General features: G+C 45.0%; 2 protein-coding genes across 2 annotated transcripts in view; one reads left to right on the top strand and one right to left on the bottom strand.

Annotated features, from left to right (window-relative positions):
- Positions 1–18,958, top strand: part of T265_10979 (hypothetical protein) — a gene marked incomplete at both ends in the record, with an annotated part of 40,606 nt that overhangs the window by 17,798 nt on the left and 3,850 nt on the right. The gene's annotated exons all lie outside the window — the stretch shown is intronic.
- The window catches only part of T265_10978 (hypothetical protein), a gene marked incomplete at both ends in the record, with an annotated part of 29,407 nt that continues 21,293 nt past the window's right edge, over positions 10,845–18,958 (bottom strand). The window contains 2 exons of the mRNA XM_009177507.1: positions 10,845–12,483; positions 13,746–13,881. Coding sequence (XP_009175771.1) covers positions 11,193–12,483; positions 13,746–13,881 — 1,427 coding nt within the window. The remainder of the gene's footprint in view (positions 12,484–13,745; positions 13,882–18,958) is intronic.

The following is an 18,958-nucleotide window of genomic DNA, read 5'->3' as shown; positions in this document are numbered from 1 at the left end:
GGCTTGGTAGCTCGCACTCCGTCATCCTTTAGACATGGTTCACGCGTTCTAGGCAACTGAGCTTTGTTATCGTTGTCCAAATGGTAACTGCTGCCTCATTGGCCTCCTCCGCGGCATGCCCCTCTCGGCGACCGTTTGCCGTTTGCATGCTCAAAATAGCTGAGCTGTTTTAGCGGCCTGGCTTCCCTTCCAACCGGATAAAATATCCAGTAGCTGGAGTTCTTTATAAATGCACAAGCTGCAGTTATGACTGCTTGATGGCATGCCGCCTTAGAGCACACGGGAAAAAACCTCGTCAGGCGGTCAGTACGTCCTACAGGGAGGGTCGCCCCGTTGCACTGTACCATGGAGCGTTCGTATACCAGCCACCCCTCCAGTAGCATGGGTGCTTCGCCAGTAATGGGTGGTTGTGGTCATGGCTTGGTCAACCAGACAAAATACACGCACCTACCTAGTGCTCCCAGGAGTGGACACACGGAATGAGTGATATACATACATGTGCAATGATATTCCTAGCCCTCTACTAACACCCTACAAGACTGGCGCCCAAAAGCTTCTTTCGCCACGCACCACTTGTTGAGCAAATCTGATAGCAGTGCTTCGAGGACCGGCGACCACTTCCCTTACACTCACACTCTTCTGAACTATAGTACCGACGTAGAATATTCCAAATAAACTTGAACATCATCTTGGGAGTCCACTCCCATAAGTCGTAATACAGTTGAGTTCCAATACAACACCACCTCTCGGCGTGCCTATACCGGTTCGCACTAGACTTGTACTTTAACAACACATATCGGCAAACTCAACCCCTGCTTCACCATCAGTCTACTGAGTGTAAGTCCATTCGTAACGTGTCCCATTTACTCACTTATTGTCACTTGTCGTGGTCAATTTTGAGCCTTTTCTCCATTATTGCACATAATTTTGTTTGATGCTTTGTCAAACTGACCGGGTTTTACTTACATCATCCCATTCCATCGTCTTTCCAAGCATCGGCACTCGGCAATACCCGGTTTGGACGCCCTGTTTTGCTGTTATCCACTCCTTGGCCTGTGATTTGCAGCCACAGAGATCTCCGATAGGACAAAATATATCTGCGGTCTTACATCGGTTTTGTTTTACCTCTGTAGATCTTCTTGGCCAACCTAAAAAAATCTCGCCACTCCAATATTGAACATTCCTACCCAAAGAACTTAACTATGAAATCCGTTACGGGGCTATGTATCGAAATGTGCTGGGCCATTGATGGCACGGCTCTGTTATACCCAGTTTGATAGCACTGGGCCATTGTGGCAACGGCTCTGTTATACCCAGTTTGATAGCACACCCGCAACTATATCCTCCCTTCCCTTGACCGTACTCCCTCGTCTACTAGTTCAATTGACGGCGAATGCGAGAAGAAGCCTCACCCGCCCACAGCCGATACCAGAACGCGTTCATTCCATTCCACCTAAACTTCCCTTTGGATTTGATCATTTTGGTGGACTTTCAGTCTTGCTGTCCACAAAGTCAATATTTTTCTGCACAGACCGCGTTCCGTCCTGTGCTGTCACCAAATAATTCTTCCACGGAACTTTTACACCCAACCTTACAACAAGAGCGACGCCAGTGAGTTGCCACAGTCTCACTGTACACCATGATTCTGAGCTTCCTGCTTCCACTTATCCCCATTGCCAATCTCTCCGCTTCGTCATCCCCACCTACGCATTTCGTGACCCTGGCCATAAACCAAACTGTCCAAGGCCACGAGGCCACAAGGGTGGTTGCGGGTTTCAGTTCAAATAGGCCGGCTGGGCTACGCCAAATCTGTTGCTTCACCAGATCTGTTGTTCTGGTTACTCATTTTCCGCAATTTACAGTTTTATTGTCATGTGTTCACCACCTTCAAATTATAACGTCCACCTCAGACAACACCATCTGTATATGACATTATCCCTTTCCCGCTCAATCCCCTTCACCCACAAACCTCTCATGATGATCATACCTGGCAGTATGCCACCCACCAGTCGGAACTAAACATTGTTATTAATAGTGATGGTGATTTGCAATAGGAAGAGCCGATCCTTGAATGAGACTAGTTCAAGCTAAAAAAAGACAAAATATCGAGAGCAGATGAAGATGATGGCCATCCGGATGAACCTAAGGGATACATGACTGGTGCCCCCAGTGGACTCCGTTTCCTTGCCTGGGAATGGACTAGCCGGCCTGGTCCAAAGTGCTTCGCTGCGTCAAGTTGAGTGGAATTTCTCCGATGGTTCCTCGAATTGGCTTCATCAGTTTTTGTGTACCCCTTAGGTGAATGTGGGCGTGGGGCTATCTAACAGTGTGTAGTGCGTGGCAAGACACCCGCGGTATTGCGGCCCCCCGTTGGGTGGTCAGTTGAGTCTCATGCAAAGCTAAAGCTGTAGGTCACAAAGAACTTACCGAGTTACCTAAGGAGTGGTTCGGGTACTCTCATCTCGATATTTAGGCTTTGATGCAGGGAATGAGAGCGGACCGACTTAATGCGAATAAAGATATTAAGGGATTCAAACGTTTGACTGCAAACATGCAGAGCGGTTGGGCGATTCCTGGGCTGCTCGGCAGTCATTAAGTGCCCAGTGCTCGCACAGTGGAAGTGAATTTTCGGAAGCTATCATGTCTCCCTGATGGACTAAAACAAGAGGACAACTGAGATCAGAATATCTGTCTAAACTTTTGAGCCTCATCTAGGTATACCAGGGTCCCAGTGATGATAGCATTTTCCGATGGGGTATTATTGCTTCAGTGGACGATGAAACTTGATGATTTGCAACAATATGACCGTATATTAGAAGGGCTTTGGCTTTAGCATATACGCAAGAAATTTCAAGAGTTGGGCGTAGAATCTTTTATTCCACTCGCGGAGGCTGCACAGCCAGGAGTATTGTGCGGCCAGGGAGCCCTGGCCGATGTAAACCACCACACGAGTGTGGTGCATATGGCAGAGGAACTATTGCGGTATATTAGGCCGAAATGAGGTGATCTCGCAGACAGCCGCGGCGCCATATCTGGGGCTGTGACGGTGCTATTAGGTTTTACAACAGTGGGAGTATTGGGCTTCGAAGTTTGTATAAATGCCTGCTTTAAGCGGTGTGTCGGACACAACCTTGGTCCGATCTAGGAGGAAAAATCATGTAAGGAAGGTTACTTTTTCACCAAACCTCTCCTTCGGAGGTTTGTTTTGCTTGAACAGACCTCGGCGCAGCTGTGGTCAATCAAGTGGACCCCCGCACTGCCTAATGTTTCCCACTTGGCGCACCTAAAACATTTGCCATTGCCATCTGCTTATGACGAACGCATAGACCAACAGTCGTTGACGGTGTGCCAGAGGCCGAAAGGGCATTCAACAATAGCTTAAACAGCTGGTTTGAACCTTAGGCTACGGAATCGTATCAAAGGGAATAATTCCTGTGCCAACGAGGTTTTGCCTATGGCCTACTGTCAGCACCACTTGCATTTGGTCAACACTTCTTGTTTCGGGACCGTTCAACTTATGGTTACCACAACTCACGTGCAAAAGTCTGCAATAATTCGGCATCACAAGTTCGGTTAAGTGAATGTCCAAACCCGGAGAGTGTACGGGAACCACAAGTGCATTTTTAGATGTCAAAAATCTTTCAAAATCTAGGTAACATATCCCCAGTTCTGATTCAGTTCATGGAGGCATTTTTATTGCATTCCCAAGCTTTAAAGAGAAATGCAATTTATGCTGTTGTTTACTCACGCGAAATAGAACCCCGAGTAAACTGCTTTTCCCAAGACTTGTGGGTAAGTTTTCCATAATCAGAATGAAGAGCAGATGCGTCAGCCTTACACTTGAGAGCTGTAAAATTGGAACATATGCCTGCAGAGACTGCTCTTTTTCACTGTGTCAACAAGGAAACTGCTAGCAATTACGGCTTCACCGGTCGTAGGAATTGCTTCTTAGTTTGGATGTGAATTCTAAGCGTATTACAGCCCGGCTCGTGACCACAGACCTTTACTTTCATGTTACTGTCACGACATTTTGTAAATAATCCCTGATATTAGGGGCTTTTTGAATGGTAGAATGTCGAAACTCCTATGAACTCCCAATAGAATCTGGCCTTGATACGCGCAGCCTCCGAAAAGTCTGAAGGAACTAGCGGCCATCCTATCTCTCTCCTCTGCGGCTTCGGTATACACACTGTCTGTCAGGAAGGTATACTTTGTAATTATTAAGGGGAGAACGTTCAGAGGAAGTAAATTGCAACCAACCATAACAACGCATGTGATGACGAGGCATGAATGAGGGGAGCAGTTTCCAACTCATCTACACAGGCCTCATCAGAACCTCTATAAAAGCAATTTCGTGGCCTCTGAATAAAGGGAAGGTAGGTTTGTTAGAAATAAACCAGTGTAAGTCCGACAGAACAGCGAGATGACCGATGAACGAGACTTGAGAGAATGTGCCTGATCGGCCAGATCTTTGTAAAGAGAAATAACATAGAGTATCCTAAGCCACAGGATCCCTAATTTGTTAACACCCTCCTATGGGATCTTGATCGTGGTTCGTTTGTACACACACACACACACACTTGGAGCTACCAGCAATGGACACGACTGAAAGTCTGTGACGGCTCTTTCGAATGGAGAGTGGCGTCGACGAGCGTTAGCAGATTTCCACAGAGATACTGCTTCAACACTTGCAGTTAGGCGCTGCTACAACCAAGAAGCTATTCCGCGCGGTTGGCCAAAATCGGGACGCTCGTGAGTCCAGCATCAAGGTCAGCGTTGACTGATCATATGCCTGAACTCAATGGCCAATCATGTTCAACTGACTGCTTTCGCCCTGTAGCTGCCGTCATACTGGCTTCGCTAACATGCTGCTAAAGGTGATGAAGTCATTGTAAACCACCTCGTCATCAAGTAATTTGTCTCCGGCGCAACGCAGATTTCATCCAAACCATTCTTATGGGATGAATATACTTGGCCTAGTGGAAGCCATAGATGAAGGACTATTATCGAATACGCTCTTCGGCGATCCAAGGACAAGTGGTCAAATTCCAAATATCCTGAAACTCCTCAAGATCAAACAAGTATTCGAACAAGAATTTCTGCGGTGGGTCGAAGCATTTCCGTTCAGTAGAACGTTTTGAGTGAAAGTTAGGTCAGTCTAGACTATCGTGTAGCTAACATCCACTGAAGTTTCACGGGAATGTCCCGTTCCTGGTTTAAGTCAAAGGCCTCTCCGATGCGAATTCAGATTCATCTATGCTTTTTGGAGTTTCGACGACAGTACATTTCAAATAGATATAGACCAAGCACAAAAGCATTTGATGGACTGGCATCTTTATCCAGATTAGAACAAGCGTGGTTTTTTGTTTTTCAAATTAGAACCTGTAACCACTTTTGTCATGCGCGGTAGAAATGGACCAGTACACATTCGGAAACCAGGTAACAAAGATGACCAATTTATTTAGTACCTATTCAGGTTGCACTTTCAGGTCGCAAGTACTGTGGCTGGACTAAAATACAATTGGAAGCAAGCTACTGGGATGACTAAGTTAACGTCTCACAGACGCCTCAGCAACAGAGGGGAAGACGTTCGAAGGGCATGTCTAATATGCAAGACTTACGAACCTTTGACAGTAACAAAAAGAAGAACACAACCCCCCCATTTTTAAGCTGAAACAAGTCGTAGACAGAACAATTGACCAGTTATTCCTGCGAAAATACAGGAACAAGTGAACTATCAGTTAGCAGTCCAGTGTGAGGTCTTGGTCCTTCAAGTTAGAAATTGACCAGAAGATGATGGGATTGAAATTTCCCATGAAAGATATCCAATATCTATAACCTTGTCATGATGTACGCTCTATGAGCATCCTATGTGGTAGCTGATTCTAGTGCACTATTCTCGTAAATCACAGACTGCCAGGGAGATGATAATTTAGACACCCCAAACAATATCACATGTAATGGTCTGCATACCCAGGAAGCTAAATTACCAGGTGTGTGGTGAAGAAATGAAAATAATAACGCTAGGTTGAGTGTGCAACAATAAAGAGGGTCGAGTGAAACAAACTCACTAAGAATTGTTCCCTTTAAAATATTTCGGCGTTGGCCCCGGTCAGCGAATAAACAATAATCCAGTCGTGATTGTCCAGGGGTCTTTTTCCGAAAAGTTCTCACGTATAATAAATTCAGAAGGTAGTCCGAAATGTTGTGATACCAGAGTTAGCAAATGGAACTCGAGAGTGACCGCTGTGAACGCGAGCGAAATCAGAAGAAAAAGTAGAAGCACGTGAACACGTTTGTATTGCGTGTAACTGTACAAAAGTGCGTTTTTGTAGTTTTTCGTACTCAAACAAAAATATTCATGCAACTGACAAAATACATAATGTAATATTGGAGACAAAAGAAAGGTATAAAACACCACACACAAAAGCCATTGGATCTGAATCCTAGACAGAGTGAATACATCATTCTCAGTCTATGGTGTTTTGCGCGAAACTTCACTTATGCAACTCAAATAGCCTCCCAAAATCCACTGCACAACTTTTTTGTTTGTAGAAAGTTAACTGGTTTGTAATAAAGGCCCATGTGGCCCGCGCAGATTCTCCAGGTATGGGGAATTCTTCATTTTCAAACAGAACATCACAGTTCTTCCTAATCTTCGTATTCAGTGCAATGTCCCTGCAATACAGAGGTTATTCAATGGTGAGACAAGATTCTCCCTCATCAACGAGTGAATTTCCATAGTTGGGTCCCAATATACTTGAAGTCACACTATGCTGCAAAAATAGCAACTACAATCCAAATCAGTATATGGTGTTCACGGAATTTATTCACCACCACGTCACTCGATCAATTGCGTTAAAACTTCTCCGATCAGTGATACCGATCTCCTTGCCTTTGGACCGGCGACACAGAATAAGGTATAGAGGGATGGCATAGCTTTTAGCACACTATGTCGAGTTGATACTGTTGGTTTTATGCCGGTGTTACCAAGGCAGGGAAAGGCTAGCCACAAATTAGAGTTCAAACTATTTAGATTCGTAGCATCGAATTGCCGCCGATTCACCAAGGCGTTGCTGTTGTTGCTCCGAAAGTTCATGATTTTCAATTCCAATCTTCGTTCTTCACATTTGCCACAATCAAGTAAGGGGCAAGCGATTGCGTTTGACCAAAGGTTGAGGCCACCAAAAATCATTTTTTTGGACGTATTCAGAAATCCTTGCAGGCAACCGTGTCTCGGTTGTTCCGATTTACTTTCCACCCCAAATGAATTGAGAAAGGTATACACAAGAGGCAACCACAGTGTCTACGTTGGTTTCTGCTAACAGTCGGCTTTTATGGGAGCCCTGAAAAAGTTGCATCTTTGGAGATTTTTTGAGGGCTTAGCCGAATCTCCAGCACACTGGACCATAATACTGTTTCCTTTTGAATGTTGATAAGAAGAGCAATGTTTATTGGGATAACTTCTCTTTTCTGTATCTGTTCAACAGTTTGTCCGTACTTTTCGATTAAGCCACGATTGGGCATTATTTTGCAGTACGGCCAATGTGATTTCGATGACTCTTTCTAATATTTTGTCACAGAAAAACTTGGAAGCTGGAAAACGCGCTGCTTGTTTGTTGCCTTCGTACCTTACCCTTCCGCGATGACACACCTAGCAATCAGGGTCTGGTTTATCCTAGGTCTGTTGATTCCATGAAAAGATATAAAGGTAAAAATTGGCACAGTTGGTTGGTATCGAGCAATTGCCTCTTATCGACGCTCCAGGTGATGAAAATAAGAATAGCGACAACTAAGCCTCAATGCTGTGGTTTGTATACCCCCCTGAAAGAGTACAAAAAGGTCATATCTCCTTTTTATGTGAATACACTATGGAGAACTGAGAAATCTCGGTGAGAAAGATCTGCCTTAAGGCTACCCGCAGAGTCATTATAGGGACTGACTATATTCAGTCATTTCTTGATAAGGGATGACGATCAAGCCTTTTGTATGCCCTGCTGGATGCCCAGCAATCGATCATAATATTTGAGAACCGGGAAATCGTCCACACAGACAACTGAAATCCATTGTCCTTCTGCTGGTCAACAGGCAGTCCTTTACGCGGTGTGTTCCTGGGACTGACCTGACTCTTGTCACACCGAAATTTTACCTTTTTGTAGATGCCTTATTGGGCTCTGCTTGTAAAATTTGCACAGAGGCATGCTGTGTGCAGAATCGACGCTTTCACCCAGTACACTGAGGGAAAACGAATACCCGAGGCTTGCGATGAAATAATTAAGACAACCAGTTATGGGAGAAGGTGGAAATCCATTATTTCAGAAACTTCTCATTAACATCAGGTTATCACCTAGAAGAGGCGGTGCTTGGGGAATAATCAAGCGGAAACTGACGACCCCAATCAGAAGAACGCTTGGTGCTCTTAGTCAAGAATCTGCTTCATCAGTGATTACCCACTACAAACATCAGGGATAAGGTGCCAGTCCACGACTCTTCAATGGTAAAATATTATTAGCTTCCAAATGTTATTCAAGGAACATCGTTCGGAGTACTCGATACTTAGCTAAAGAATTACTGAGCACATGTCCCGAAGCAGTGGAACCAGACAAGTGAAACAGGTGACGAGCGCTACGGCAACTCACCGGATCGTTGTGACTAAGCCATTCAGCGTCATGTATCCAGTGCCACCATATCATCTCGGATAGTTCGACAAAACGCGCTCGCAACAGTAGAGGCGATCACCATTTGACCACACAACCAATCTTGTCATAAAAAACGTCACGTGGATGCATCGACCCGCCCTGATTAGCAAGCCACGGTCCTGAATTAATCCCATATTTACCATACGCTTGACCACCTAAACTGCTTTTATGCAAACATTTTAACTACCTAAGGAGCCGTTGCTCCAAGAGCCAGTCAACACGTGGTCTGCGTGATGAGGATCCTGTGGGTGAAGGATGAGCGACGACATATCCTGTGCAAGCTTATCACACCACTAACCAGCCGCTCATGGCCGAACGGCTAATTATTCAAACTACTAACCAGGAGGCCGCAGGTTTGAGACTTTGGAGTTTCGTGGGATGTGCACTGCTGATGATTCTAAGTTTAAACCGCTGTAAGGTGCTTTTCGGATTTTCAGCATGGATTGGCTTCATTTACTGGGAGAATTCGCCGTGAATTACACTTATACAAGTGTTTAACAGTTGAGACTGCCGAACAATATTCTTCTCCCGCCGTTCGTATTTGTCACAAATTATGACGTGTTAGTTATACGAGCAATCGCAGAAAAAAAACTTGTTCACAACACTGGTTCTTCTAACTTTTCTGGATACTGTGCAACAGTGTGATGCCTATCGGTCTGTGGAAGGATCGATATCAGGAAATAGATCACATCAGACCATTATACCAGCCGGGTTTCCCGGAATCAAAGGAAGCAGGAAGCCAATCGATGCCCTTCTAGGCGAGATGACTCAGCGGTTGAGGCGCAGATTTAGTGACCGGAAGGTACACGATTCGGACCTGACCTTTGAATCTTGACTTCCCCTGTGTAGCCTTGGGCAACCTGGCGGTATCTTCACCCTCGTGTTTCCTTCGGGTGGCATGGCAATTAGGCACCGGAAGGGTGCTACAGTTGAACGATTTTTTATTTATGATCCGCGACATAGTTGATTCTACGCACAGCCGTGTTCGCCATTCTTTCACGGGTCTCTTGTCACCTTTGCTTATTTAAAGTATGGTACGTGCTGTGAGGCACTCGTTCATTGATTTGGTGAAACAGGCAAAAGTCTTCAGATGCCCAAGCTTCTTCACCATATATATATATATATATATATCGTTCGGAAGTTCATGGACAAGTTTCGTTAATCTTGATGATACATGAGTAATCTTGTGGGTCTGTTCAGATCCAGACAACGTCCCAACTACCTGTGGCCGGTAATCATGCCTCCAGTTCAATGGCCTGGTGGTCGCCGCTCATAAACTGAACCGAACCGATAACTTAAAGCTGGATATCAATCAACACGGGTTGTGTGCTTCAGATGTATCAGCAAAGCAACAAAGGCTGCATAAGTTGATGTCCTTAGGGTTTTGTTAAACTTCCGGGTGGCGTTTTCTGTGTTTTGTGGACCGATACGGCATGAAGTCAGCCGGGATGACACTTATCGCCAGTTGAAGCTATGTTAATTTAACAACCCTTTTTCTATGGAATCCTAATGAGGTCAATGAAGCGGGAAACTCCACCCTTGGGTTTACAGTAAGTGTAGGCGTCTGACTAGCACATGTGCATTCAGCAATCTTTGGTGCCACGTCAGAGGGATGTGGCAGGTATTATTCCCCATTGTACAAAGGAACCGTCGTAACGAGCCGGTAACTTGGTCACGCCATGAAATGAGTGCAAATCACCACTGGTGCTGAAAATTTCAACACGGGCGAAACGTAAGGTGTATGGGACTAAATGGAGCTGTGAGGGATTTCACAAGGAATTGCTGATGGCCTGCAGGACCGTATTGGACATAGGTAAGATCTTCGGAGTAAACCGGGGTTCCGATTAGAAGACTATCTTCACGCTGGTACGAAAGACAAAACAAGGACTGAAACTCCGCTGAAAACTCTTCGAAGAAAAATGCCCGACCGATTTAACGGTAACTGAGAGATATCGGGAAAATCATTTACAGAGCACCCTAATGGATCGTTCTTTGCTGCACTCAAACACTCCTTTTGCGGTGGAACGGTTAACTGTTCCGGAACGGAAAGACAGCCGGTGTGAAACCAATTAGACTGACCACCATCCCCCCGCAGAACACATATGGCCTTGGATCAGAACACGGGAAAACTCGGGCTTGGATGCTCGCAAAAGTGAGTAATACTGTAGTATTTTTGACCAGGTAGTCCAAAACTCAGCAAAACACATCACAGGAAGATAACGACTTAGTGTGGGAATGGAAAGGGTGTACAATAACATTTGGAAAATAAGTTTTACAGACGTCGATTGACGAGCACCCTCTGAAGAGGGTCCCACACTAATCCATGTGAGATAGCTCAAGGCACAATGGCGCAAAATAGTCACTAGAAAATTGAATCACGGCCTGAATGAAATAATGCGTCAAATGAATTGTCGAGTTCCAATTTTTTTATACAGTGAACGCCTCAAATAGAGGTGATAGGACTGAGATGGTCCGCAAGGCATCAAACAGACATTATCTAAACGTCTGTTCGGTGGTGGAATGTACTAACGGTGAATGAGAAGGATTGTTTGTACAAGAAAGGTTTTGGTTCATTGTGGAACCAAGCACCTGGTCGGGATGATCGAAGGGGGCGGTGGAATCTGCTTGTAACGGAACAGAAACAGCAAAGGGATATAAGGCGTCTTGCCTAGGAACAGGATCTGAGCTGGACTCTACCAAGTCCTTTGAAGGATGACCGGGTGAGCTGGGATGGGGTGGGTTTGGTCTGTAATGTCCTCGTCGACGACGGCGTTTCGCGGTCGGAAGTCCATCGGACGGAAGCATGTCTCCACTCGCTTCTAGATACCCGTTAATAACTGGTTCAGCTTGGAACTCAACATTATCTTCCGTTGAAAACGTTCGACAATCGCTGGCTTCTGCAGGGCGACCTACAATAGTGGTGGGTGGTTCCACACCACGCACAACGAAAAGTTGGTTACCAGAGACGGTAGCCAACTTCCTGAGTCGTGGATGCCAAGCAACGTGCAGGACCTTGCGCTGGCAATCAAGTTGACGCAAATCGTTCAGTGGCATGGCTTTATCGGATAACCTTTCGCCAAACAGCTGATGCCTCTCCAGTCGTCTCCGAATTCGTTCATTTAATAGTGATGAGCTGTCGATGACCTTCGGTTCCCGATCAGAGCATCCATTTGAGTTGGTATCTGGGCAGTTCTGGGAAGTAGGGACCGCGAGATTACGTTCCTCTGGTTGGCCAAACTTTTGTTTTCGACGATGGTGCCTGGGACTTTTGCAAATCGGATTCGGAGGTTGCAGGAGCTCAGTTTCACTCGCACGTTCAAAAAGTGTCTGCTTTCGCCGTTTGGAGCCAGTGGGTAGGTTAACAGAGGTGTCTGGTGGATCTACGGATGCTCTGAGATCTGCCGGCTCACTGAGAGGTTCTAAACAACCCGTATCTTTGTCAACAGATTCAAATGAACCGTCTAAACTGTCAAACTCATTCGTCGATTCACTTACTCCGCTTGGTGAAGCAATATCACTTCCGCTACTCATTCCGCTGTGTTCGATATCACCCATTAGAGATTCGATAGCGTCCACAGAGGTTACACAAACGGTGCTTACGCCAAGGGTACTTCCTAGCGGATCCTCAGGAGAAACGAAGTGTTTCGGAACAAGCGGGATCGCTGTTACAAGATCCGGTGACGGATCGATATCATTCTCATTATTTAGATCGTACAGCCGGTCAGATCCGGTGTGTCGGTCGAAAATACGGAACAGGTTGCCGTAGGAACCAGTAGACACATAGCTGAAATGAATGATATGTATATTTGTATTAGAGTAATTCTTATGAGCGAAGGTTCGGTAAAAATGACCACTTTTCAAGATAAAAATCGAAGCCCCAAAAGGATATTGTGGGCTAATATAGGCGACCATCACAGACAATCATGACATCAAACATGCATTGTGGCGATTCACACTAAATTAAAAAAAGCAATTGAGTAATTTTGACTGCATTCAGCTCGTAAAATAGTGGCGATTTACCCGAAAAGTGGGCTAAATGTTAGCGCATGCTATCAACAAATGGTATAGGGGATAAGTTCCTGCCAGACATATCTCATGATATTTCGGGACTTGAAGTTGCTCTGGAAGGAACAGAGCAACACAGGGACGGAACAGTAAACAGGGATGAGCGAGCGTTCAACTACTAACTGAACATACTGGGATAGTGAAGCTTGGCGGTTCTAAAACGAGGTATTATCAACACGATGAGATTGTGTAAGATCATGAGGGAGTGGGAGAAGTTAGCGAGCTAATGGACTATCACACAAGGGACAATTAACTGTCCACATTCATCCTCGGTGGCTGAAACAACCCCTGACTGTGCATAAACTAGTCGTGAAGTGCGAATTCAACTATCGCAAGATGCCTATTCAATGGCAACTGTATGCGGCCATGGTCAGTATTGCTGTGTTGATGGATTTTTCTTATCAAAAAGCTTGTTTTTATTTAGATCCGGCTTTGTGAATTCTAAGATTGCATCATACGCTCTGCCGACTAATTAACTGAGCTGAGGCCCGTAGCACGACTGCTACCTGAAGATCGGAATGTGACTGATATCCGAAAAAAAACTGAGTCCTTGTTTATCGGCACTTCAAGTAGTATGCTAAGCGTGGAAGGGTTGCAGTGCGGTCAAGCTGATGTTTTCCAAACCGGCGAAACAAACTCCATACTTGTGGACGTAGGATCAAACGCTTTCCCAGATGACTGCCATCCTGGTATTAATAGGCTGATATCCTTCCGTTCAACTCATCAACGCACTCGTCGAGTAAAACTTGTACAAAACAGCACACTCCACTGCAAAAATGCTCTGTATTGAGGAAGGGACTAGCTGAAAAAGTTCAGGAACCACAAAGCTAGCATGAAGTAGATTAGGGTGACTAGATTTCTATAAGAGTAACTCACGGACTGGGCGAACCTATCTTACTGTTATTGACAGAGGAGGCATGGAGGAAAACACTCTTGAGCTAGACAAATGTAGATGGCAAAAGCAAAACGGGTCAAACCTACCGATCGTCACTGGACCAGGAGCATAAGAATTTGTCGAAAATTGCGTCATTTTCATACAACATACACAGCTGAGACCGGAACGGTTCGTGAATTGAGTAGAGTTCACAAGGTCGATCGCCCATTCGGATATCCCAGACTGCAGGGAAGATGGTCACAAGAGAGTCCTGAGTGAGTTCAAAAACTTACACATTCTAAGCAAGTAAATACGGGACGGAGCTCGCGGAATTGTTGACTAGGCTGCAGTAGTGAGTTAGGCTGTGTGGTTGAGGTGAGGGGGAGGTGGGGAAGGAAAATTAGAAGTCCCGCGAGCAAACACCCCCAGGTGGCATCGAATATCTGGTTGATGAGTGTGTTCACTCACAAGATTTCTCTACTGGACTGGCGAAGTTCTGTTACATTTCAGATGATGAGATTCTGCAAAATAAGCATACTGAATGTTACGACATACTTGATCCTTATGCACAGATCAACAGCGACGAATTAACATGATGAGCCAGTGGAATGGTCACTACGATGGAGCAATTGTTGTCAAGAATCTATAATTCCAGCACACCGACGAAATGCATACAACACATTCGGGCACAAGCAGATTCAGGTTCTGATACGAGTTCAGTAAGCAAGTGCTGTTTTAGCCGTTCAATGCCGTATGCGTATATTCACACGATCGAATATGGAGAACTGCCGCTGCGGCGCCTATTCTGTGAACCCGGATACCAGCCTTGGGTTGCATTAGGCTGGAACACATACCCAAGTGCTTGGTACACAGCTCAATTAACGAACGGAAGATCTGGAAAGGACAGTGGACAATACGATAATTTTGAAGAAGTAGTAGTTTCATCCACCCCATTGGAGTTTTCTTCACACCTGAAAGAATCCCAAATAATATGTCCTGATATTTGCTAATGCAAATTCTCATATCAAAATCGGACACCATTTGTATTTTGTATCCGATTCCAGCTTGATTTAGCAAGCCTGGTTCAAACTCTTCGCCAAAACAACCATTGTTTCACTCGGTTTGAAGCAACACAATAAGCTTTAAGCACTTGGGAGTATAAATTCGTCTTCTTTGCAATTTCATTACTGGCTTTAAGCAACCAGCTCACACACACATACAAAGTAGGGTTACACTACTGTCTGTTTAAAAGTCTTACGACTAACAGGAAACTGAGATATAGACAAATTGAAACGTCTTTCAGTGTCTACTCAGGGGTACCGTGTTGGCTGAAATCCTGGGGGATCGGTTTAAATTGTATTATAGGAAGGATGTTTCACTAATGAATAGATGAATACTTTGTTCGACAATACATTATGAGCCACTGAGCATCTACCACAAGTTCAACTGACACGGACCTGCTATGATGCTTCTGATGGAGAAAAACACGATTGATTTATGAAACATCAGTAGCGGTCTCAACAGCCTTCGAGTGCGCTACCGTAGTCAACTGGAGCCATGTTTCGAGTTCGTACACAGCTCGCACATTTAAGTTACCTGTGCTATAATAGATAGATGACCCACACATATTACAGGTAGTAAACAAGGAATACACTCTTAATCGAATGAAACGAAGTCATAAGGCCACATGCAGCACACATAAGCAGTCAACTAGTGATTCTGGAGCCAAATACTTCCTAACAGAGGACGCACGGCTTAGGGGCACTGGATGGGGAACGCTTCCAAACAGTCATCTTACTCGCAAACAAGTCTCCTTACATTTCACCCAAATTTATCAACTATATGAGGCCATATACGCTTATTTGCAAACTAATTTGGTTTTTCGAGAGACCCACCTGGAATCCAGCTGAATCCGTCGTTTGTGATGTCTCCTGGAAACATCACAAACGAAGGATTCAGCTGGGCTCTCAAAAAACCAGATTAGTTTGCAAATGAGTGCGTACTCGCTATTTTGGTGCAATTGGGTTTCAAGTAGAATATGAGGTTGATGGAAACTCGGGAACTGCGCCCACCTGGTGGTCCCCAAAAAGGGCGATACCAGTCATGGGCTGTCAACGAATTTTCAGCGAACTTTTGAGTAGTGCATAACACATAAGAGGCTATGTTATTATTGTACCTAGACTCAGTTAGACAGCTTTAACGATAATATATTGTCGTTTACATGTAACATTCGGATACAGTCACCAAGTCACCAGAAGAAAGCACGAGGGCTGAGATACAGCCAGATTGCCCAAGTGTGGGCGGGAGCAATCGAGATCTTGAGGTTGGGTTCGAAACAAGGACCTTCCAGTCAGTCAGTTCGCGCTTTAACGAGAACACAGTACGCATCTAATTCACTGTGCCATAGCTAACTGGGTTATTCAGACAATTCAACTGCGATGAGGCATGTACTCTCATCGCCTCCACTTTATCTAGAATAGGTACATGCTCCCCATCGATAAGGAGGTGCATTTGTTGCGGTTGAGTACAGATCGGCAAGATATCAGTCCAGCAGTTGGATGAGCTGCTTTTGGTACACGTCACCACTTGGGTACGTGCCTTCCTGCTTGGTTCTGTCTGGAGTTGCTGCCTAGTAGACACCCCTGATTCATGATCAAAGCTTAAGTACTGCTCAGCCGCTGTAAGATCGGTCGGGGTAACTGTATTACCATATCTCGTCTTCTAGTCCCACTGGCTTCCTCACTCAGGAAAGTATCCTGTGTGTAACACATTCGGAAAGAAAACATCTGCTTTTTAAGTGAACCACGTGTAACAGCAGCGCGACTGGCTTTCGCACTGTTGAAGTTGACACTGAGGTACCGAAGTAGAGATACCGATAAATTCTGTTTTCGATTAACGTAAATCGGCGTTGCAACTGTTTCGGCAAACACTGTAGCGTACGTAGCACGCAATAAACTTTTCATCAAACTAGGCGAAGTCGCACGCAGTGGACGTAATGGCATCAGTCGTGAGAAGAGTTTACCCAGCCAGATGAAAAAAATTATCATGACTCCGTCTATGGGGCGATCACATTTGAAACCAGAAGACGTGTCGAATCAAAGAGAATCAGCTAATGCGGCGAGTCCGTTGGTTCATCTGACAACTTGCGAATAAGCAGGGCAGCTTTTCATGACATCCTTACAATACTCATGGGAGATCTGACAAGCACCATACCTGATGTCAATCTTAAACGCAATGAATAACCCTAAACATGACCGAAAACTCGAAAAGATCCAGCAGGTGCACATTCCATTCGAAATAGTCTACATATTTGAGATCGAAAACTCCTTTAGATTAGACGTAATACACTGCTCATTAGGTTGCCGAAAACTCTTCGACAGCCCACGACCGGTTTAGTCCTTCTTGAAGTTCATCAGGCAGGCGCAGTCTCCGAGTTTCCGTCAATCCTATGTTTCACTTGAACCCAAATTGCAAGAACTTAGCGAAATACGCTCACTTACATACCAATTTGGTTTTGACGGGAGACTCAGCTGGAACCCAGCTGAATATCTCTTTTATGATGTTTTTAAGTCGACGGGATGAGGCAGATGTTCAAATCGAGCGATGAAAGGTTTTTGCTTAACAAACACCACTGATCGCAAAACACAGTAGAGCAGCGCGTCGCGAATGAGGTTTATTGAGATAATACCACATGTTTGTCTGGTAGCATAGGCCCTAGAATGCCAGATTAGGCAACACGTGCCTCACAAGGTCTGCACAGACAAGTGTTGCAAACATCGAATACGGGTGTGTTTGTGTGTTAAGTCTGTACAGGCTACAACCGAGTAATTATCTGCAGTCTTACAGCGTAACAGCTGGCGGGATAAAAGAACAATTATTGAATAATCACACCTAAGGAAGCCGACCAGAATCGCCTTCTCGAAAGAGAGGCGTTCTTGACCAATAATGACTTTAAAATTCCCATTAAAGAATTTATGGTTACCTAATTCATCATTCGGCCCAATTTTGGCTTTGTACGTCTTACTCTAACTGATTCACGAAGGCTCATTTCGCCAAAACTAACTGAACATGAAAACTTCCAAATATGGACGATTGACCACAGTTGTAAGGCTCAATCTCCAATCGGGTCCAACTTCAAACTGAAAACTGTTACTTGAGGGCTAAAGGGATGTACTTCAGGTATTACCGGTCACATTGCAGACTGGTACCGAACGGACGTCGTTCCTGATGATACAACTTTTGTTGACTAATTGTACCAGATATACTAAAAAGGCGGCTGATTCAGATAAGTACGGCCCAGAAAAATGACGCAAGGTTGAGTTGAGGTCATTCACTTGATACGGGCATCCAAAGTTTGTAGAATCGAGGTCTAGTTTGACTCCGGATTTTTCCCAGGTTCAAGGTAAGACCCACCGCCGACTGGGTAACGTATGGATGGCCTCTTCATTGTTCTTTAACAAGTTAAAAAAAACCGTTCAACTGCAACACCCTTTCGGTGCCTAGCTGTCATGCCGCCCGAAGGAAACACGATGGTTGGGATACTGCCAGGTTGCCCAAGCCTAGGCAGGGGAAGTCGAGATGCGAAGGTTAGGTTCGAACCACGGGCCTTCCGTTCAGTAAATCCGCGCTCTAACCACTGAGCGACCTAACCCCCTTACGAGTTATACCTATAGATAGCTTCAGAGTCAATGTTATGACAATCGGAACGGTTGGGCAATAAAGTCGTCCTGGTATGGTCAGACGATATCGATCACGTTTGAACAATTTGGGTGACGAAGGCAGTTCATTGCAAACAATATTTGCATTTGGTTTCTGACGATACAAGACCAGGATCCGGTTAAAATATGAGGCGCGGTTACATGCGTTGAATTGGGGGGGGGGGGATCACCTCTGATTTGATCATACTTAGTGCCCCTTCAAAATATTTTGGAGCGCACCTACGAACATACTTTAGTCACTGGCTTTTACCGAAGAAGGCTTCTCTGCGTAGCTGAGGGCTGACACTCAACCGGCGCAGAGGTTAAGTAGTGTTACGAAACACAATAATGGTCCGCACAGCGATAGGCGTCCTGAGCGTCATATGTAGTATGGCCTTCAGAAAACAGAAAGTGAAAAAATTCACGTGTTCCCACCCTTTTCCGACGATAGTATAATTTTTTTCAATAGTTTCCTCACTTATCATCATCATCATCATCATCATCACATCATCATCATCATCATCATCATCATCATCATCATCATCATCATCATCATCATCATCATCATCATCATCATCATCATCAATCATCATCATCATCATCATCATCATCATCATCATCAT

Source organism: Opisthorchis viverrini, assembly GCF_000715545.1.
Source record: "Opisthorchis viverrini unplaced genomic scaffold opera_v5_431, whole genome shotgun sequence".
Classification (NCBI taxonomy): domain Eukaryota; kingdom Metazoa; phylum Platyhelminthes; class Trematoda; order Opisthorchiida; family Opisthorchiidae; genus Opisthorchis; species Opisthorchis viverrini.
This window is presented reverse-complemented; position numbering and strand designations above follow the sequence as displayed.